The sequence below is a fragment of the Onychomys torridus genome, chromosome 15, assembly GCF_903995425.1.
Source record: "Onychomys torridus chromosome 15, mOncTor1.1, whole genome shotgun sequence".
NCBI classification, from domain to species: Eukaryota; Metazoa; Chordata; class Mammalia; order Rodentia; family Cricetidae; genus Onychomys; species Onychomys torridus.
The window spans coordinates 33,433,460-33,456,919 of record NC_050457.1 but is presented as its reverse complement, the minus strand read 5'-3'; the positions used below and the strand labels follow the sequence as shown (position 1 = coordinate 33,456,919).

At 42.2% G+C, this 23,460-nt stretch overlaps 1 protein-coding gene across 9 annotated transcripts in view; it reads right to left on the bottom strand.

The window, feature by feature from the left end:
* Positions 1–976: 976 nt before the first annotated feature.
* Pde4d (phosphodiesterase 4D) overlaps positions 977–23,460 on the bottom strand; it is a 1,081,007-nt gene continuing 1,058,523 nt past the window's right edge. For all 9 annotated transcript variants that reach the window (XM_036206757.1, XM_036206756.1, XM_036206758.1 and 6 more), the window contains 9 exons: positions 21,443–21,536; positions 19,752–19,924; positions 18,691–18,789; positions 17,338–17,502; positions 15,780–15,879; positions 5,068–5,222; positions 3,430–3,552; positions 2,599–2,781; positions 977–2,053 (listed from right to left, as the gene is read on the bottom strand). In XM_036206757.1, the coding sequence (XP_036062650.1) occupies positions 1,637–2,053; positions 2,599–2,781; positions 3,430–3,552; positions 5,068–5,222; positions 15,780–15,879; positions 17,338–17,502; positions 18,691–18,789; positions 19,752–19,924; positions 21,443–21,536 (1,509 nt within the window). In that variant the 3' untranslated portion in view covers positions 977–1,636. The remainder of the gene's footprint in view (positions 2,054–2,598; positions 2,782–3,429; positions 3,553–5,067; positions 5,223–15,779; positions 15,880–17,337; positions 17,503–18,690; positions 18,790–19,751; positions 19,925–21,442; positions 21,537–23,460) is intronic.

Here is a 23,460-nt window from a genome sequence, read left to right as displayed (position 1 = left end):
TTACACCTTACCAGGCTATCTATTAAGGGAGAGTAGCTGCTCCACTTAGAACCACTTCCCAGAGATACTCCTCATGGAGGTCTTACTTCCATGGGCAGTTCAAACTACAATTGTCCTGGTAAGTGTTGATATAGTCTGCTAACATTCTGAAGAACTGCCTACATAGCACTTACCATGTTTTTCCTCTGCAACCCCAGAGTAAAAGCTAGTGATGACACAGAACCATGGGGAGAAATGAACGTCGACCCTAACCTGAGAACCCGTTTCTTTTTTCTAGGTCAGAACGGTAGTGATAGCCTTGATAAGACCCCACTTGGAGAACTCGGGCAGACGCTGGAACACACATTAAACAGTGCAGCATGGAGGAAAAATGTCTTTCTTCCCATAACTGGTTGTGAATAACAATGAAGCGATCATGAAAAGTGTGGGTGACTACAAGGACATGCATTTGTGAAATGCATGTCTCCTGACACAGGAAAATAAAAAGGCATCAGAAGGCAGTAGGTAGGAAAATGCCTGAAAAGGACGGACTCTTTCAGCTACTAGGTATTTCTATATCTCCCGTTTACTTTGGACGACACTAACTGATAACTGAGCTTCTATGAGGCTGAAGACACATTTGACATAATGCACGTCAAAGGGTTACAGAATAAATACTCACTTTGCACACCATGAAGGAAGCAGTGATGGAGAACGACTCTCCATGCTGGGGGAGTTGTGGAACTAACAGGCGGAGTCAACAGACACTTACAAAAAGGGTTTCCAGCAACATAAAGCTGTTTCTCTGTTTTAAAGTGTGGAAGTCATTGGTCTATAAAACAATAAATCACTACAAACCAGTTAATTTCTAGGAATTCTAAGGTGCAAGTAAAATTTGTAAGTGAGATTTATCCAGTGTAGTACTGATCTGTACTGAAAACTTGCAAGTTACTCTTTAGGAAAAAAAAAATAACCAGTGGCAGATGAAGTTCTGAACAGTTTTTTTTTTTTTAAATATAATACCTCAATACATTTAATAATAAAAGTAAGCTCTACAAAAAATCTGTTTTACATATCATACAAAATGTAGAGGTGAGTGTGGCTCATGGAACCACACTGTTCAGTCTTGTATCAGGAAGACTTGAAATTAGAAAATTATGCCATTTCTGTGGCTCATCCTCCTCCTGGGCACAGACTCGGGCTATGTCCTCTTCGTGACTTTGTCATTGCTTCATCTGTGAGCTCACTCCATCCCTCAAATGCCTTCTTTCTTCTCAAAATTTCTACAAACCCACCAGAGAGGAACCCGGCAACCCAACCTACTTTGGGGCGGCCCGATGAGCCATGCTCCCTTGAAAACAGTTGGAGTTGATTTTTCCCACTCTGTCAGCTCTGCCAAGCTGAAATCATGTCAAGATCATGTGCGTGAAGAGGTCCCCCCTTGCTCCGATGACGTGGAGGTGCAAGAACTGGTTACGGTATTCCTGAGCGCCAGACTGAGTAGTTCAAGGTCAGTTTTGTTCAACAAACGTCCTGGCAGATGATAGTGAGGTGTGACCATGGTTGTGGCATGTGACATGCACTTTGGAAACAATTTTTCTACTTAAAAAAACAAACAAACAAACAAACAAAAAAGGGCCTGACAGTCCTTACACTGTTACGTGTCTGGACAACAATCATCTACCACACAAGTCTCAGGCTGGCTTCCCTCCTCCTCCGCTACGGCCTCCTCCTCCACCTGCTCATCCAGCGGGATCTCGGTGGACTCCGAGTCTTGAGTGCACAGGGTCTTGGAGTCGCTGCAGCTAGTGTCTTCTTCCACTTGACTCCCACTGTCCTTTTCAGTGTCGGACTCGCCATCTTCCTCTAAGGTCAGTTCAAACTGGAATTTCTCAGTTTGGCCCTGTCGGCCCTCCTCTTGGTCATCGGGTGCAGGGGAGGGGCTCTGAGGGATTGTGCTCTGGTACCACTCTCGGTTGTCCTCCAAAGTGTCCAAAATGTCCTGGGCGTCAGGGTGGACGAGGTCTGCCCAGGTCTCCCAGAGCGGATGAACAATATAGTCTATGAAGCCCACCTGGTCATAAAAGAAAAGAGATCCAGTGGGACTCAGGATCTTGGAGAAACGCTTACCCAAATCACGATCCCCCACAGAGCCTGCCTAGGAGACTACTAACCTGAGTCTGGTACATCTGTCACCATTTGAGCCAACAGATCGTGCAAATGTGGTTACTAGCTGGCCAAGGTTAGAATTCTTAGCTCAAGGGATGCTTACAATATAAAGAACACGAGTTATTGAATCAGTAGGACCTGGGGCCTAGACCTTACTTGAGAATAGCCAATTTGTAGAGAACCCAGATAACTGAAATAAGCCAAGCTTTCTATGTACAGAAGTACATTCGATGGATACAGTCACAATGAAAGGATTCTAGCACCATACGTGTGGCTACGTGACTGTAAATCCTAAGGAAGTTCTTTGATTCGTCAACAGACGTGAAATCCACCATGTCAAAACCAAATTAATTAACAAAAAGAAAAACATAAAATGCTGTGAGGCATGAAGCTAGAAGAGCCAAATGCTTCAGCGGTGGCTCAGCCCATTCTCTTGAGTTGTGGAATTACCTGTGATTTTTCCACAGAGGCATTGTGCTTGTCACACATGGGACTTATCTCCATGCCGCGCTCCCGCTCACGGTCCCCCTGGCGGAAGAACTCCTCCATTATCCGGTCCGTCCACTGGCGGTACAGCTGGAGCGGCTTCGTGGGGTTGCTCAGATCTGCACAGTGCACCATATTCTGAAGGACCTAAGGTGGATGGAAGCATTCTTCACTCAGCAACCTCTGCTCTTGGTTTGAAACTAAGAATTCACATCAGATAACTGTGACACTTAAAAATACATGTAGTGTCAGATTTATTACAAACAGCTCAGCCATGGTGTGCCTCTGTGGTTCACACAGTATTAATAGTTCCGAATTATGCCACTTCTGCATTTAAGTGTCATGAGAGATACTGTGTTCATGAATTATTAAATTCCAAGATGCTCAAATGGTTGGTCTTTGGATGTTAAGTTTTTGTTGTGGCTGTTGTTGTTATTATATATGTAAATGAACAGGCCAATAAGATTTCACTTTTTAAGTACAAAGGTCTAGGCATTTTTTTTTTGTCTGTATGTTTCTTGTGGTTTTTTTAAATTTTGTTTTGTTTGTCTGTTTTGTTTTCCAAAGAGTTGGGTGGATGGGAAGGCAGGAAGGATCTGAGTGGAGGTGGGAGAGGGGAAGCCATGATCAGAAAAATACTGTATGTATGAAAACCACGTTTTTCGATAGACAGAAGGAGATAAAGATCCTGCTTGGAGCTTCTGGACATATGAGCTGAGACCTAGGAGGCACAGCTCCTATCTTATTCAGAGTCCTTGGTGTGTGCATACAGAGCGACTGTAGACACTGGTTTACCTGGATCCTGTCGGAATAGTTGTCAAGGAGGAGGACACCGGAGCTCGTCACCTTCTTCGTCTCCACCATCGTTTTCAGATCAGCCAGCAGGTTCATGTGCTTGGACATGTCTGTCGCGAGCACCTGGCAGGGCAAAGATTGTTTTGTGAAGGAATAACGCCAAGAGGGGAAAAAAGAATTTGCAAATGGGCAGAGAAATTATTTTGAGAAGGGATGGAGAAACACTGTGAATTCTAATGATGTGTGGAAATGAGTTCATACTGGGGAAATTCTTTTTTCTCTTGGCTGTCAAGTTTTCCCGGAGCCCAGAAAAACATAATGCAACCCAGAGCACCTGAGCACCACGTTCAAGGTAAATACACCATTGTGTTTTCTGTGTTAGTTCTGAACAAGGGAGGCATTGGAGCACTAGAACTAGCTGATTCAAGGCTGCTCAAAGACCATGTAGGATGCCAAGATTTTGGGTTAGTTTGCTTTGTTTTGCTGGTCTAGGACAAGTGATGTCTCCTTGTGCACAACAAAGCGTAAAAGTGTACACTGTGAGCTGACAAGTTGGCTCTGTGGGTGAAGGTGCTTGTCACCAAGCCTGAGGACATGGACTCAATCTTTAGGATCCAGGCGGTGGAAAGAAGATGACTTACTCCTACAAACCATCCTCGGAGTTCACAGGTACACCAGGGAGTGTGTGTGTGTGTGCACACGCACATACCTAAACACAAATTTAATAAATGGATGTAATTTTTAGAAGTTATGTATAATTTTGTACTACCCAGGGATTTTCCTACTGTCAGGCCAATCTGGGTGATGTACACAGGGGAAAGAGTCTAACTGAGGATATTTCTAAGTGGGTGGCGAGGTGGAAAGAGTCCACTGGAGTTACAGGGGAATCCTCCTCCTCTGCATGCCGTTGGCCAAGAGGAGCAAAGAAAACCTGAATAGTGAGTCCTGAGTGTTTGGTTTTGCTATTCTTCTATCATATATTATATCCCGACTACAGTTTCTCCTCCCCAAGTCTCCCCCTACCATCTCCTTCCTCTTCCAGATCCACACCCCCTACCATCTCCCTCCTCCTCCAGATCCACACCCCCTACCATCTCCCTCCTCCTCCAGATCCACACCCCGCCACTCCCCTCAGAAAAGAGCTGCCCCCTCCCCCAGGGACATCAACCAAACCCTTCATAGCAAGTTACAATAAGACCAGGCACTACCCCCACATCAAGGCTGGAGGAGGTAACCCAGTAGGAAGAAAAGGGCCCCACAAGTAGGCTAAAGATTCAGAGACAGCCCCCTGCCCCCTTTGCTGAGAATCCCACAAAAACACCAAGCTTCTCAGCCATAACACCAAACACTAGGTTGAGCTTGGAGAGTCCTTTGGAGGAGCGAAGGGAAGGACGGGAGGAACCAGGGGGGCAGGGACACCACAAGAACGAGGCCCAGGGACTCATGGGAGGCTTGCAGAGATCAGGGAGCCTGGAGGGGTCTGACTGAGGCTGCTGGTCTTAAATCCCAACTGCTAGGAACAGAGACGCTATTACAGAACACTGCCAGCAGCAACAGAGGCCATTTCTACAACTCCACGTCCCAAATCTAACCTCATACCATCTCTAAGAACTCGAATCAGTTTCATTAGGTACTTACAATGTCGATGACCATTTTCCTTAAAGATTGTCTTTGCTTTTTGGTCAGATTCTGGAAAATGTCACAGTTTTCTTCTTGGAGCAACTTAAACCCTACGGCCAAATGATGGTTCTCTAAGACAGAGGAGTCGTTGTACATCAAGGCAAGTTCTGAGTCTGAAAGGAAGAGAAACAACATATCACCAAGGCTGCTTAATTAATGTCTGTCTCACTCTTCAAATTTTATGGTAACTCCCAACACTCCATCGGCTGAGACAGGAGAATAATGACTTAGAGGCTGGCCTGGGAAAGCATACCAATGAATGAAAACAAATCCCCAAGTTCTTTGATGCCTCGTGTTTAGTATACAGTTGCCCCTGGTCTTCCCTGTCACCCACCTGCAAATATGTCAAATAATCTAAGAGCCAGAAGAAAGCCAGAACCTTAGCAGTGAATTACAGTTTGACTGGTATGTGGTCCTTCTGGCCAGTTCTCTGAAGTAAAAGAAGTGGACCACATTATCTTTTCAGGATGTGCTATTAGACTGTGGCATTATTATTAAGGTCTGCAACACATCTGGACATGATGTGTTCTTTCCTGGTAACTGTGGAACACTTGCCCTGATACAGTGTGTGGATCATGGGTGCAAGGTTGTTTATACAAAGAAAGTTCCAGTATTCAGTTTGCTTATGGTACTTATCCTTCTAAGTACCCCACCCCCCAACTCCCAAATGTTTCCTCTTCTGAGGCTCCTGGTGGTGCTCGGCGCTCTGAGTGTGAACTGCCCTCCTTCCTGCCTGCCTGTGGCTTCTCAGACCCTGTGCATACCTGTCTACAGGTAGAGATTCTGTACTTCACATATTGCTTTGGAATTGTGGATTAACGGTGAAAAGAGACTCTGCCTCTCCCTAGTCCTGTAGACAGCATACTTAGATGAAGAAGGGTTTTGGTTTGTAAGATTTATTTTCGCTTTATAAATGTTTTTCCTGCATATATGTTTCTGTGCCATGTGCGCACCTGGTGCATGTGTGGGCTGTAAGAGGGCATTGGCTCCCTTGGAACTAGCATTACAGATTGTGAGCTGCCCTGTGGGTGCTTGGAATCGAACCCTGGTCCTCTGCAAGAGCAGCCAGCGCTCTTAAATACTGAGTGGTCTCTCCATGTCTATCTTTAAAAGAAAAGTTTTAAGGCACTTTATTTTGCTTCTTTAAGTTGCTGTAAAAATAGAAAGTGCGTGTATTGGACCTTACTGTCACCAATGTTCTCAGAAAATACATTCAGGCCGGGGGTGTCGGCACACGCTTTTAATCCCAGCACTCGGGAGGCAGAGCCAGGTAGGCAGATCTCTGTGAGTTCGAGGCCATCCTGGTCTATAGAGCGAGATCCAGGACACACACCAAAACTACATGGAGAAACCCTGTCTCAAAAAAAAAAAAAAAAAAAAGAAAGAAAGAGAAAAGAAAAATGTATACATTTGGAGGCTTCTTCTACTGCACAAGTGTCAGGAACTATTTACTGATTGCTTTGAAGTTGTTAGGGAGACAGTGGAGGCTTGGGACCTGCTCCCCGAGGAGACCCTATGATCTTAGAACTACATACATAAGAAAAGGCACATCTCATCTGCTATTCTCCATGCCAGAAACAGGAAGAGGTGGGGTTTCACGAATAAATGTGGAAGTATATGGTTCACTTTTATTTTGTCTGAAAAAATGGATACTGTCCAAAGGTAAGGTCTAAGTCTAATTTTTTTCCATGCTAGAGATGAAAGCCTTACTTTTAAATAGTCTATGAAAAACCTATGGATAAACATGTAGAAATTAGAAATTTAAAATGAAATGGGATCCAAGCACAAGACACTGTACATACACAGCTGAATCATATTAAGCAAGCAAATGCTAGAAGGAAAGCATAATATTGTATAACTCATAGAAATAACATGACTTCATCTACCAGGGTTCTTTACCGGAATAAACATATACGTAGATAAGGAGCATTAACATAATGATTCACCTGGACTTGCAGAAATACTAATAGGTTTATATTCCCCTTGAAGAGAGAGGCAGGGCAAGTTGAGAGGTTGCTGCCTCTGAGAAGGTGATCTGATCTACAGAGGGAGTACCTATTCAGCCTAAGGATGGCTTGTGATGCAGGCAGGGTCCAAGGGCACTGCTACGCTTGCCTTTGGCAAGGAAATGATTCCTTAGTGGGCTGGGGTAATCAGTTGCTCCTGTCTGATGCTGTTGAAGGGCAACTGGGACCAGGTAGTTAAAAATCTTAGTTTTAAATGAAAAACAAAACAAAACAAAAAAACAAAAACAAAAACAAAACCTAGCATTTAAGAAACTGAACCTCAAGGTCATCATTTCCCTCTCTAGCTTGTCACTGACGTTGCATGGGTCACATGGAAGACAGGAGGTAACAGTCTATGGCACTTTGCTAAGGATGCTAACTCAGGACTTGTAAGTAGAGTCCTTCAGGTTCACACTTCAATACAGTGTACACACAGTAAGGTGGGGGAGGATGGGCGGAGAGGCGAGCCACCTTTTCCATGAACTCATTCTTGATTGCTGACGACATAACGGCTCATTTCTCCTCTAAATGCCTCCAATACTCTGGACCACTCAATGACCAATTTATAGCATGCTCCCAGTCTGCCCTACTCTCTGAACACGGTCTCTCTCCTTGACCCTCCCAACCTACTTAGAGACTTGAGTCTCTAAACAAAATTAAAGATTATTCCTGGTCATCTGGTTTCTACTAGACAATCCTCTTCTTCCTAACTTAAAAGCAATAAGAGAATATCCTAATCCATCACATTCAGGGGACTCAGTTGCTTTGTGTTGTAAGTGGCTGGCTTGGTATACCTTCAATGTTCATACATCTCTTAGGAAGATCTGAACGTGATAGCCATTCATAAATGAAGAAAATGAGTCTTAGGAAAATAACATTGCCTATATAATATAGCTGAGACACTCTAGGGCCAATATTTAAAGGCAAACTGTCTCTAGACTCACGTCAAGCTTTTATTATAATCTTTAAAAAAAGGAGCTAACAGTGAATCTACTCAGCCAGTCTGGGTTTTCCTTTATGAGGAAATGGATTTTCTTTTTGTTTTGTTTTTTTTTTTTTTTAATTGCTGTTTTTATGTTGTTGATCTTAATTTTGATGATGGCAGGGCCTTGCTCCAAAACCCTAAAGTTCTGTGTCACAAATCGCCTATGGATCCCTGCACACAGCTCCAAACAACAACCCCATCTGCTACTGGCATGCCCAAGCACTGCTAGGCCAGTGAAATCATGAGGCACTGGCTCAGCAGCGTAGACACAGGAAGAGACTACTTTTATTCTGAGTCATGAAATAAACTAGCAACAGTTTTTCATTCCATTCAATAATGGGCCAGAGTGACACACCCCAGTGAGGAGAATTCTGCTTCCAAATCCATCTGGGCCTGGGGATCACAAGCGCCTCTCTTGGTTGTAGGAAGGGTTACATATAATTATTCTTCTTCCACCTTGGAAGGGATGGCCCAACATGCCCCACACCACTGGGCCCTTACAAATTTCACTAAGGGACAGAGCTCCCAAATTTTAGCTGGATTTATTTCCCAACCATGATCATTTTACCAGCAGATGTCCTGGAAAAGCTGGGGCTCACAATACTTAAGCCAGTCATGGGAGGTGATTCTGACTTTGACTTTCCACAATTTATCCCTTTGAGTTCAGCAAAAAAAGCTCTTGTCCTGACACACTCGGAAACACAAACCACTGACGTGTGCCTGATCTGGGAATTCCCATCCCTGAGCTCATCATTTCAACCAACATTTGGTCCAGTGACATTGGGAGTAACTAAGCAAAGTCATCACATTCCCAAATCTCCTAAAAAGTACTGAGATGATAAGAGTCACTCAGCTTCTTGCATCCAAAAGGGGTTGATAAGAGGTACCAAGGCATATCTTGGGTATCTCTATAAATAGTTTATAATACAGCCTACTAGTATGCTCTTTACTTCAAGAAATAGAATCATCATTGTCTTCAAATCTAAGAGATTAGACAACATCAGAAATGCCCAAAGCAACTCAGAAAATGCATCCATAGAATTCCACTTTTTCAGTGACACAGATACACATTTACACATTCCTAGATGTAAATTGGCTCAGGTGCTTATAGAAGCCAAGAACGGCGTGGATCTTCAGGCCTTGTACAAGCTGGAAAGCCAAGCAAATCAGTCCTTTCAAAGGCTCGAGAGAGGGAAGGAAATGATGTAAGTTCTAGTTCATGTCTAGAGCTCTGCAAACCAGCAGCACTGATGTCTGAACAGGGGATGACAGATGTCCCAGCTCAGACTGAGAACACCATTTGCCTCCCTTTATCTCCTCTACTGTATTTGGGCCATTGTGAGTTGGTGATGGTGCACATTCACATTGGTCAGGGTGATCTATCTGTACTTATTCTGATTCATATGCTAACTTCTTGCAGAAACATGCCTTCAGGCTTACCCCAAACTAAGATTTTCCAGCTTTCTAGGCATCCCTAGAAATAGAGTATCCCATCTTAGACTGTAAGCTTGCAGAGGGCAAAAGCCCGCTTGCTGTTTGCTTTGCCAACTCTGAAGTCACTCAGGGCAAGAACTGTGGATTTCCCGTTGACCTCATGGCAGGGTAAGAAGACTTAAAAGAACTTTATTTTACAGTGCTCATTGCCAAAGGGTGCAACAACAAGGAAGAAATGCCATGCCCTAAGAAAGAACTCTACCAGAAAATTCAAAATTTTTGATGAATCAAACTTAAATTGTTCAAAGCTCAGAGCCAGCAAGAGTGTATGTGGTATAAATATAAGTCAAAGGTAAGTATGTGTAAGCTTTCTGTCGAGCCAAATGAAGCAATGTGCATGAAAAATGTAAAGTGAGATTTTATATATATATAAAGTGACATCCTCTGAAGAAAATGGGTAATTTAGTGTCTATTAACAGGAGTCAAGTTAATTCTTTTTTTTTTTTTCCAGGAAACTGATATAGACTGTTTTTTGTCTCAGTAGACAAAAGATTACAGGTAAGCATCTGTATTATTGATTTTATATGTCCAAAATGCTATGCTTACCCATGTGCCTAGAGAAAAGTTTGAAAGATTCAGTGAAACTTCTCTCAGAGGGAGGGATCCCACGAGTGTTTTAACATCTTCATTGTTTCCCAAGCTGTCTCTCCTACTTTCCAGTGAACATATTATCATCATTATCCACTACATAGGGCTCACTGTGTAGCCATGGCTGGTCTGGGACTTGCTACATAGACCATGATGATCCTGACTTCATAGAGATCGGCCTGCCTCTGACTTCTATGTGCCGTGATTAAAGGAATGGTCCACCATACCAACCCCGAACACATTACGTTTTGTGAAAGTTCAGTTGAATAGGTATTTTTGAAAAAAAAAAAAAGATAAAAAGCATGTATCCTATAGTTAAGAGACGCAGGGATCAAATTTTAAATTTACCAGACTTCCCTGTGCAAAAGTGGTAAATCTCACACACATGCATCTGCTCTGACATAATACAGTTTTCTCAACAAACTGAGTACACTTCATTATAACAATGTTTGTGACAAAATGGTCCTGTGCTTTGAAATCAAACCGATCTGCCTTTGAAAGCAGCAGGCAGTCTCCCCTCTTAGGCTCACCCTATAAGATAAGAACTACCCTTCCAAAGTTCTGTGAATGACAAACTACAACATATGGGGATGGAGGGTGTTCCTAACAACAATGCTGAGGTGTCTAGTGTGACCTGCCATTGGAAACACTGTGGTGACAACTCAGAATCTACGTTTCAGCAGCTCTCAACCTAGAGGGGAAGCAGGAGCCAAGGAGGACTGAGATCCGTGTGTGACGGTGGGAATGAGATTTACATAGAACTGCACAGCACAGGAGCAGTTCAGAAACTGTGAGTAAGTATGCCAAGAGTGGAAGCCACACCCTCTCCACTCCTGCTGTGTAGCTAGGCTTAGCCCAGTGTTCAAAAGTGACAGCGTCTTCCACCATGTCGCTGAGTCAATGGAGGACTTCCACCATGTCGCTGAGTCAATGGAGGACTTCCACCATGTCGCTGAGTCAATGGAGGACTGAAATGGCCATCTGTGTAAGGATTTCTGAAAGGAACCAGGGTGAAGGGGGACAGGACAGGCAAGAGATTGCAGCGGTGGTGCTGGGTGGGTTGGATCAAGGTATGTAATGTACATGTATGATAATGTCATGATATAACGTCAAAGCACTTACACACATATGAAAATGTCATGTGTGAAAGTGTTATCTTATACAATTAATACATGTGCTTTTTTTTTTTTTTTTTTAAGAAAAAGACTTCTAAACAACATATTCCTTAGTCTGGCTTCCTCCTGTGTGGAGTACCACTTCAAGCCACATAGTCACTTGTTAAGTTGTTAAGAGCCAGACTTTTGCCTTGTTCTCTACATAATCATACTTGTTGAAAATGAATCTGTCCTCATGTCCAAGGTTTGCACAGACAAAGACAGATCCCTGTACAATCCACTAATACTGCTATGGATAATGTATGGTATGATATGAGAGCTTGATAATCTCTGGAAGATGTACATATTGGCATCAGATGCTACTTCAACTTACTATGACATAATGCCTTGCTTCTCTTGGAAACACAAAGACATATGTTTTGAATACTAGATGAGTGTGAATAAATCTTCCTACTCAAACTTGGGCATCTTTACCACAAACAAGGCATTCTCCTTCCAAGTTAAATATAACACCATATATGTTCTGTACCTTCACACTGTTTTACTTTTCCAGAAAATAAAACTGAAAAGTCACATGACCTTTCCATGATGAACACCTCCTAAGATGTGACAGTCAGAGCTTTATGAAGCTGGATGCATTTTCTGGGCTGCCTTACCTGTGTTGTCTTCACAAAGACTAAGGCAGCTTTCCACCTGGGATCTCCATTTCTCTATGCCTTGTGTTCAGAGACTTCCACATCCTTACCATAATCATTAAAACTCAACTTCTCATTGTTTTAAGAGTCTCAAATGATCAGGCCTTGTCATCTCTGCCAGGTAGAAATGATCCCCCTGTTCTCAGAAGCCCCAGGTGCTTTCAATAAGTGCAAACACCCCTAGCATGAAACCATTCAGTCTCCAAAACTAGCACATCAAGCCTAAGATCACAGCTAAGAGGCAGGGGCATGATTGCCTGGAAATCACCTAGACAGCGCACCCTGGGACATGTCTTTTAAGTTCACTATGCCTCTGAGGTCTCCTCTTGATGGGGGAATGTTTTTTTGTATGCTGTGAAAATATGTTGCTCTGATTGGTTGATAAATAAAGCTGTTTGGCCAATGGTGCTGTAGAATAGGGTTAGGCAGGACATTCTAACTAGAGAGGAGAGAGAAGAAAGGCAGAACAGAGGAGATGCTACCAGCTGCCGCCATGAGAAGCAAGATGTAAAGATACCAGTAAGCCATGAGCCACATGGCAAAGTATAGATTTATAGAAATGGGTTAATTTAAGATGTAAGATCTAGCTAGCATGAAGCCTGGGCCAGTAGGCCTTACGGTTTGGAATTAATATAAGCCTCTGTGTGTTCATTTGGGTCTGAGAGGTCATGGGAGCTGGGCAGGCACAGGAAAACTTTCAGTTACATCCTCTCAAGAGATGCAGCCATCTAACTGGGGGTTTGAAAGGAAGATCAAAACTCAAGATTTCCTTGTTAGGAGAACCAGGTTCAACCTTTGGTTTTGGCAGTTGGAAGGGCCAACTCTGAGTCAAGAGGTCGGGAGTGTGCTCATCTGACAGACACTGAACCCATCCATGAAAGCCAAAGAAAATATAAACTTAAGTCTCGCTCTGAAAGGTACTACCAACAAAAATGAACACAGAATTTTTACAATTCTCTTCTTAACCGTCTTGAACTTGTTTTTTTTTTTTTTTAAGTCACCAGAGACTTGCTTGTTGCATGCAAAATAAAAAACTGTTTGTATTAGTGGAAAGGGAGGGAAGAGTCCAGGCTCTGGTGATCACTCACAACTAAGGCAGTGTGGTGGGTATTGTGTTCCCTGAAATATTGTGTGTTCCCCGACATAAACATATCTGGGGTCAGAGAACAGATAGCCACTAGAACAAAGCCAAAAATGGTGGCTAGAAAATAGGAAGAGTAAGCCCTAATAGAAGTTGGGCGGTGGTGGTACACACCTTTAATCCCAGCACTTGGGAGGCAGAGCCAGGTGGATCTCTTGAGTTCAAGGCCACTTTAGAAACAGCTAAGCATGGTGACCCACGCCTTTAATCCCAGAAACCCAACCTTTAATCCTAGGGAGTGGGGGCAGAAAGAGAAATGTATATAAGGCGTGATGACCAGGAATTAAAGGAGAAAAAGCATGCAGTTAGTTAAGCATTTGGTTGCTTAAGCGTTCAGGCTTTGGAGCAACACAGTTCAGCTGAGAACAATTAGGATGAGGACTCAGAAGCTTCCAGCCTGAGGAAACAGGATCACCTGAGGAACTAGCAAGGCGAGATAGCTGTGGCTTGTTCTGCTTCTCTGATCTTCCAGCATTCACCCCAATAACCTGCCTCGGGTTTGATTTTATTAATAAGAACTTTTAAGATTCCTACTATAAGGCAGTGACTCTGAGCAGCCCTGGGGTATGTCCGGGTACCGGCTACACTGCTGCCTCACTGCCTCACTCCATCCCATCGTCTGAGTGGCCAACCCAACCAGAGCTGCTCTTGGTACAGAGGTCTTCCCTGCGCTGCTGTGCTCCCACCGCTGAGCACAACGCTGAAAGTAATGGACCTCCAGCAACAGGACTGGCCGTCAAGTTTCTGCCCAGGCATGTCACCAGAAAAACAAAAACAAAAACAAAAACAAAAAAAAATGAGCCTAAACAGACAGCTTTGGTCACTTCTCTAGATTTATAGGCCTCCTCCGAGTTTCTCCATCACCCGCTTCAGTGTCTTTCAATCTTTAGAAGATGAGGGTTTTCTAGCTGAGATGACAGACTCCACAAGTGCCCTGCTGCCCACCACAGTCCCACAGGCGCCAGCCACGTCTCAGCTGTGTTTGGAGGGTTCACAGAAAGAACAGACCATGTCCCTGCCATCATTAACAATCTCAAGCACAGTGGAATACTTGAAAGACTGACTCTATTATGACTTATTTAAATGTGTCCTCTGTTCTTAATTCTGGTGCCACTATCAGGGAACATACAATAGTATACACAATAGAATGCAAAGGAAGTATTCTTTCGATGTTTGATGTTTTTAACTTAAAGAAAATATGTCTTAACTGTCAAAAATTAAATCTAAATAAAGTACGTTTATGTGTTTATTGAAACCTATACCATTAAGAACATATCAAGTAATATTTGAGCCTCAAATACTGAAGTGAGCCAGATTTATGGAAAGTACCAGTGTACACTGAACCATGTGACCTGACAGCCCTTTTCTGAAAGCGCTCTGTCTATCCTGAGCACCAGCACAATGCAAGCCCTGCCCCCAAGCAGATTCAATGGTGATAATAGTTATGGAAATGGTTTCATGAGTCCCTTAAGAGTCCTATTACAGGTTCTCATAAAGCAAAATATACATGGAATGTGATCCTGTCTGCTCACAAAGCCCCTTCCTAACACTAACATCTGAAATGTGGTCTACCAACCACACATCTCAGGAGGCCCATGAGTCCCCTGGTCCTCTGCTCCATTTGTGAATCACTAACGTGTGTTTTGTTATGTCTCTACAGAGGCTATTTAAAGACACAAAAGTGGGTCTAACCAATCTTCCAGACCTGAACTAAGCTTCTCAGGGCACAGTCACATTTGCCTTCTTTCTTTAAATCCTGCTATGGGAATACTTAGAAGTTGTGAAGGCCCTGGTATTACGATGGCCAGATTACCACAGCTCAAGGTCAGAGTGTGACCCACAGTTTGAAGCAGAAGAAATGCAGTTTCTTAACATGAAAGAGTCACACCTTTGTATTTTTCTTCATATAAAAGGAAATTTATAACATCAATCTACCACAGCACTATAGGAAAGAATTAAGTCCTCGTATATTTAAGTCATTCTCCTAGTAATGTCAAGTACCAAGTATCATTTATGTAACACTAAACCCTTCTCCAGAGGAAGGAGAAAAGCCTCTTCCAGCACTCTTACAGATGACTGTTGTGTATCAGAGATGCCACAACCAGATCTCTAGCACTCCTTACATTTCTAGACATAATGGTGTCGTCTTGTATGCTGGGAGGTTGCTGGGGTTAAAAGGAAAGGGGATTGTTAGAGACAAGAGATTAGAAACTAAGTTTCTGTTACATTCATGGAGAGATTTGTAAAGAAACTGAGGGGACTGGGCTCTGTGGGGATGATGGGGAAGGAGAGCTACAGTTTCTGGTGGGGATCAATGATCTGCAGAGTGAAGAAGGCTTAGTATTAGTTCCTACAGGCTACCCACACCATTGGTCATGCTGTCACCTCTGATTGCCTTTTGCAGAAACACGGTACTCAATGACTTTCAGAGATGTGCTAGAGCACAAAGAGGATTTTCACACAGCAACCACCTGTCTCATGGGAGGCCATGATCATTTGCAGAAATAAATTAATGCTATACTATTTCTAAAACTGTATTCACACATGTCAAAAGCACATTAGGGCCCTGGAGAAACATGGACTTATAAAAATCATGCAGTTATATTTTTTTTTTAAAAAATGTACCAAAAAGTAGGCTTCACTCACTTGTATTGATCAGAAATTGATTTGACACTCCGGGATGATCCACATCATGTATTGCACTGGCAAAAATGGCTGCGAGAATCTCCAAGTCTGTGAACACGGCCTGGGGACCCAAGAGCACAGGTTATTCCAGGAAGATATGAGTGAGAGTACTATATAAACAAGTGAAATACACCCCAGGGTTCAGAAGGAACTAGGGGTGAGACCGGGCAGTATTTCACTATGCTTCATCAAGAAGTGTCTTCTGGATGAGTTTCTTAAATGTGGTTTCAAAACAAAGTATTTCATTTGACTTTGTATGTATCATGACAAAATCTGTCCTGTTCATATTTAAAAAAAATATTAGAGTATCTGAAATGATGCTGAAAGGAAATGTGAGCTTCTAACTCACTTAATGATACACTCTGAGAACCCATGTAACATCAGTAACGCCCCCACTGAATTACGAAAAGGAATTCCTTTCTTACATCTTCCCATCACCCAAATCAGCAGTTCTCAGCCTCAGAGCCACCAACGCTATTAGAGCACTGTGCACATTGTTATGATTTATTACGAGTGGGGCCCCTGAGGATATCCCCGAGCGTGCTGGGAAACATGCTGGGCAGATGCATGCCATGTGGGCATTGGTAACCCAGATGCTGCATCCATGTGGAGAGTTTATTATAATAGAGAGATAAAGAGGCAGATAGACAGAAAGACAGAAAGAGGGAGGGTGAGGAGAGGGGGGGGAAGGGGTGCATACTCCATGGGAGGAAAAGCAGAAGGAGAGAGAGAAAGGGGTAGAGTTTTTCCTTAAGAAGAGGCTTCTATGGCAGGACACAGGGTGGCCCCAAAAAGCAGAATCAGAATATTAGAACATATTACTGGGTCATTTAGCCAATTCCTTGCCTTTATTCACAACATGCTGGGAATTATGTACAACCAAAAACGTCTCTAGAAATTCCCCAAATGTCCCTGGGTATAGGGATGAAGAAGAAGAGCAGAATCGAAAGCATCCCCAGCTGAGAACTACTCAGCCAAATAATAAGTATAAACAAAATTTTACAACGAAAAGAGTCTAAACTGTATAGCAAACGAGAATCTTTCCCTGGATGACTATGGATATCAAATCCGTTTATTAAACACTTAACAGAACAACTTCTTGGGGTTTGGAAAATTTAAAAAGGCATTTCCTTCTAATAAATTCTTGGAGAACATTAACGTATTGCTTATGTTTTAGAAAATAACTGTCCTTTGAACTATAGCCATTAGACCAAAGTCCTAGAAAACAACCCAACTAGAAGTCAATAAGCCAGATGTGTGTGTGTAATGTCACCGGCTCATTTCAAAGGAACAGTATTATAAACAGATGGATCCCCAAATCATTGACCAACTCTCACAGACAGAATTCATCAAAGGATCTGTTGTCTATTAACAAGAATTTTCTCCTTCTTATAAGTCAGTCAATGGATTTCCAATGAGGTTAGTTGCTGTCTGTACTGAAAACCCTCCAACATCAAAGTTTAAGAGCTCTTTACAAGAGGCGAGTGGGTGTGAGCGACATCTTAGGAAAGAACCTGACCTCCAGAGCAGGTGTAGATAACAGCACATGAGTAGACTGGACGACATCTGCAGCATGGATGTTGTTATGATAGGCCACATCAGCATGGTAATGGTCCTCCAGAGTCATGAGATACGTAATTAAAGTGTCTACTGGAATTTTAAATGTTTTTAATAAATCTCGTTCCTGTAAGAAAAGAAATCCTCTTACCATTTTTGTCTTTCTAGTAAAACTCATTTGCCAGTGTATGTTAGAAAAGAATCTTACACTGTTGTTGCCTACAAACAGCCCAGAAATGAAAGTGTTTTCTTATATCTATTGAAGGAAATGGAAATATCCTGGAAGTTTAGAAACTCTGCCAACAACCCACTGCTGAGCTGTCCTTAGGAGACCAAAGGTCTGCGTCTGAGGAGTACAGTGTGAGGAGTGGACTGCCAGATCTAGGCCCCTACAGGCAGCTGTAGTGCAATGCAGCTGCTGACTGGGCCCTTCAGTCACACCAGATGAACCCATGCTGGCTCACACTGGAGTTTCCCATCTAGTCCCGAGGTATCAGCTCCAGTTTCTCAGTTACATCCCACTCTGACATGGTACAAAGGCAAGAATAAGAAATGGATATAGAAATGATGGCAGACCACTAAAAATATACTCAAGAAACTATACTCTGTGTTCATCAGCAGGGGCCTTGTTTGTTTAGGCAGTCAGCAAGTCTGCATGGTGGGATGATTTTTCCAACTATTGTTAGACATTGTTTCCATTCCCCCATAGTTCTTAAATAGAAAAAAAAATGCAATGATTTGCGTTTTACACACACTCCTATCTATTATTATTATTTTTCCTTATGAAGGAGCACTAAAACAGAGCCATCAAAATAAGAGGGAAGGAATAGAATGCATAACGTATAGTTCACAATGCAGAGTTAGAGGCTGGACAGTTTGGGTGAGAAAATGACCCAATGGCTCACTGTTGAGGTGCTATTGCTCACAGGTGACTGGATAATGAGGATACAAACTTCATTAATGTGTTCACAGCTAAACGGACTACCAGGAAAGGCGGGGCAGTTGAAAGAAACAGGCCACTAGGAGTATGCCTTTCAAGAGTCTGTTGTGTCCCAGGATGATGTCTCCTACCCTCCCAGCCCTTTCACCGGATCTGTTAACCTCAGCCCAGCCACTGTTACTCTGCCATGTTTCCTGCCCCATGCTCTGCCTTCTCACAGCCTCAAGGCAATGGAGTAGCTGACTAGACCCTCTGAAACTGTGAGCCAAAAACAATCACTCCCCCTTCTAGAATGATCTGCTTGGGTATGTCATCACAGCAGCAGAAAATGACTCATCTACAGTCCCCTCGTTAGAAGAAACTCAAGGTTATTACCTGAAAAATGGTGTGCATGATAACAGTCAGAGGCCGGTTACCAGACAGTTCTGCTATTCTGAAAACATGGAGACCCCATTTGTTCACATCTTCTAGTTCCTAGGATGAAGAAAAAACCCCATAGGATACAAAGTTGAACAAGAGGTGACAATAAACAGAAACATTTTTTAAAAATTAATGAAAAACATTGCTAAAGTTAAAAAAAAAAGGACTCATTTTAAATGTAAAGGATGTGATATGTAAACAGTCAAATTTAAGGCAAGTTCACTGAAATATACTGAAAACCAAATACGGCTTAAATATGATTCCGATAGTAAATTACATGCATATGCTTTCATTACTGAGCTTCAAATAATTTCTTCAGTAGATACAATCTATTCACAGAACCCACCTATTCTAAAGTCCAGAAGGGATGACAGATTTCTAACTCTCCAAGGCCAAAAAAAATCAAATCAATATGCTGAAAAGAAAACAAGCAAGCAACAACAAACCAACCTGCATCAGTCAGACCACACGTCTAAATCTACATATTAACAAAAATCTACTAATTTACAGAGCTTTAAGAAGTGATTTCCCACCTTCAAATCAAGGACGGCAGAGATGGCTCAGAGGTTAAAAGCGACTGTTGCTCTTCCTAAGGACCTGAGCTCAGTTCCCCAGCACCCAATTTTAGGTGGCTTATAACTCTTGTAACTACAGGGCATCTGATGCCCTCTTCAGGCGCGCGCACGCGCGCGCACACACACACACACACACACACACACACACACACACTCACCACTTAAAAGGAAACTTAATAGGCTTGTGGTTGTTTTGTTACATTTTGAGACAGGGTCTCACTATGTAGCCCTGGCTGTCTGAACTCGCTATGTAGACCAGGATGGATTCAAACTCACAGAGATCCACCTGCCTCTGCCTCCTGAGTGCTGGGACTAAAGACACTCAGGAGCCAAAATAGTTTTTAAGATCATATAAGTCAATGAACTTTTCCATCTGTTTAAAGGCAAAGAGAGAGAACTCATGGAAAAAAATTCATATCGTGGTCTTTGAAATGACTGTACCTTGGCCAGGACATCCTCCTGTTCTGTTTTGACCCCAAACCTTGGGATGCATGAATTCGTCAGGCTGGAGCTATGCATCAACTTCTTGACCCCACTGATCTGAGACATTGGCCTTTTCTTCTTCTCTTTTTCCTTCTGAGTTGGAGAGGGAATTTCCACTTCATGTTGCTTATCTTAAGATTAATTCAGAAAACATCCTACATTTACTATTACTTCAACTTTATTTTTTAATCATATAACACATAAATGAAAAAAAAAGTGTAATTGATCACTATATATTCTAGAAAGTGATTCCAAACACTAATTTTCCTTTTAGAGTTGAATACAAGTTGATATCCTCAAACATAAAATGAAACAAATTCTACTTTATTATAAATGACCCAGTGATAGACTATCCTGAGAGAAGACAGCAAGATATGATAGCCAACTTAAAAGAAAGCAAAATACTTGGTGTTCACTAATACCATGCCCATTGGAATTTCATTCAGAGGTTTGAAAACAACGTTTTCATGGATTCCAGATTCAACATGCGTTTTTAAAATGGTAGACACTTCATATGCAAATATATTGCCAACAGCAGCCCATGAGCTCAGGAGCTAAACAACGGTAGTGACTATGCCAGCCTACGGAGTGCCTTAGAATGACCTGAGTACTGTCCTACTTAGCTTCTGTGCAATAGAAGGGAAATGTTTACAGTGTTACCAAGTGGTGTAGGGACCACAGACAATCCATGACATTATGTCGCTGAGGCATGGATGCCAATGTCCACAGCAAAAGCCATGAACATAAGACATCTTAATGCACTCATCTCTGTGAAGGCAGTGAACAGCCTTAACTCATCCTTGTACAGTATAGGTTCAACAAACACTTGTACAGACATTCGCTCCTTAATACACAATCATTTTGTTTTGAAAGTAAATCCCTCTATCAAGGAGGGGTTCACATGATTAACTTTCACTTACTGTAATTTCTTTCTACTGTTAAGGTTAAAATGGCTGTCTTGAGTTGGGTGGTGGTGGCACACTCCTTTAATCCCAGCACTCGGGAGGCAGAGGCAGGCGGACCTCTGTGAGTTCAAGGCCAGCCTGGTCTACAGAGCGAGATCCAGGGCAGGCACCAAAACTACACAGAGAAACCCTGTCTCGAAAAACCAAAAATAAATAAATAAATAAATAAATAAATAAATAAATAAATAAATAAAAGGGCTGTCTCAAAAAGCCACACTCAACTAATCAGAAAACTTCCCTTAGGAACTACGCCTGTACCTGATGGAAGGGACTATTTCTAATTTACTACTTCCCTAGTACCCAACAATGGTGGCTCTTAACAAAAACATGTTTGATGCAGGAACGAATAAATATCTTGATCAATATTTCATAATTTAGTAATATGAAAAGACCTTGCTTGAGAGGTGGCTCAGTAGTATAATGCTTGCCTAGGCTAATGCAAGCCTATGGGCTTGATACCTCATACTACAAATCAATCAAAAATCAATCAATCAACCAACCAACCAACCAACCAATCGATATACCATGTCACCCCAGATTGATTCTGAAGCTTAGAGACTTAAAGTCTCAACTTACTAACATTATGTATTGGTTTTCAAAATGAGCTAAACGCTAACTGACATCTAAAAATAAGCAAGCAAACAAGCCTAAGGTAGGTTTTTAATTGCACACGGTTGTTCTCACCTAAGAATGTGTTTGATATGTACTCTGACACCTGGTTTCCTGACCGACTCATTTCAGAGAGATGCGTGAGCTCCCGGTTAAGCATCCTTTTAAACTGAAAGACAAAAGGAGGATTATAGTAAGAAGAGAGGACATCTGAAGTGTCATGACATAAGCATTCCCTGAAACACGGGGAAATACACCCAAAGAATGCTTGCATAATCGCGACTGTTTATTATGGGGTACTTTCTCCAGTGTTGGGAAGTGGTAATGATCTGTGTTGTGACAGTGTCCACTAGGCACATGTGAATGTGGAACACAGGAAATGAGGGCAGCATGAATGAGAAATTGAGTTCTGAACTTCATTTAACTTTAAATGTCTACAATTAAAACATTCACGGTTAGCCAGCAGCTCCCACACAGGATAGTATAGACAATAACACTTAATGGCATTAATCAATAGATAAAACAATGTTTAAAGATATTCTCTTCTGCAGAAGAAAAACAGAATTGATGCATACAGATCACACGTGGCAGTCTATACTTCTGCTTGTTTGTTTTCTGTTGCTTTTTATTGTTTGACTGTTTCATATACCTATAGCGTCAGTTTTAGGTGTTTTTACCCCCTGGAAACCTTCTTCCCCAACAAGTTCCCCCCTACTTCCATGTCTTTTTTGTATGTGACCCACTGAGTTTAACATTGTATTCTTTTACCAATTGATTTATCATTATTAAAAAATTAAAAATAATGATCAAATGTTAAAGTATCAGAGTCCTTACCCACAAAGAAAAACTTAATAGATTTATCTGAGTGTTCTCCCAGGGACTTGGAGAAACACAGCATTTGAGTAAATACTACATAGCATTTGCGTATACAAGCAGGAACAGCAAGAAGTGTTAGTTCTCAGAAACCGTAGAATTTACTGATCCATCATCTCCCACATCATGAAACAGAAAGGAGGTCAATGTTTATTCTCCGTTTTACAACGTCATCATTTATTTTACTGCAATAACTGTGCCATACAGACACAGTTCAGTCATCTGCTACCACCACAGGGAAATGCCAGCTTCAGTTTCTCTCCAGTCAGAAGGGCTGAGATTGAAAACACAAAACAAAGCAAGCAAACACTAACAACAGAAGACAGAAGATGGTGAGGATATGGGGAGAGGGGGGGACACTGCTAGTGGGGGTGTGAACTGGTGTAGCCATTATGGAAATTAGTTCCTCAAAAAGCCACGAATAGATCTGCCACATGATCCTGTTACTCCCCTCCTGGGCATTTTCCCAAAGTACTCTCTATCCTACCACGGAAGTAACTGCACATCTGTGCTTTTTGCTGCTCTACTCACTATGGCCAAGAAATGGAAACAACCTAGGTGTCTATCAATGGGTGAATGGATAACGAAAATGTGGTACATTTATACAATGGGATCTTATTCAGTTTTTTAACAAGCAAAATTATGAAAATTTCAAATAATTGGATAGAATTGGAAACTATTGTTCTGAATGAGGTATCCCAGACCCAAAAAGATAAACATCATGTGTTTTCTCTCATCTATGGATGTTAGCTTTGACTCTTTAGACACATGTATTTCATTTGGAATAGCCACAGAGGTCAGGAAATAAATAAAGGACCATATAGATAGGGCTTCTTAATGTAAAGCCTACCTTGGAGTCTGAAAGTCTCCCAACCAGGCATGTTAATATGCCTCAATAGTTTTCAATATTCAGTGTCCTGGATTTGTTTCTGCTATTGCTGTTTTTTGTTTGTTTATTTGTTTGTTTTCAATTTGACACAAACTAGAGCTCTCTGGGAAGAAGAACATCAATTGAGAAAATTTCTCCAGGGCTGGAGGGATGACCCAGTGGTTAAGAGCACCAGCTGCTTTTCCAGAGGACCTGAGTTCTATTTCCAGCACCCACACAATAGCTAACAACTGTTTATAACTCCAGTTCGAGGGGATCCAACACTCTCTTCTCTTCTGGCCTCCATGACCACCATACATGCATGCAGTACACAGTACACAGACACACACAC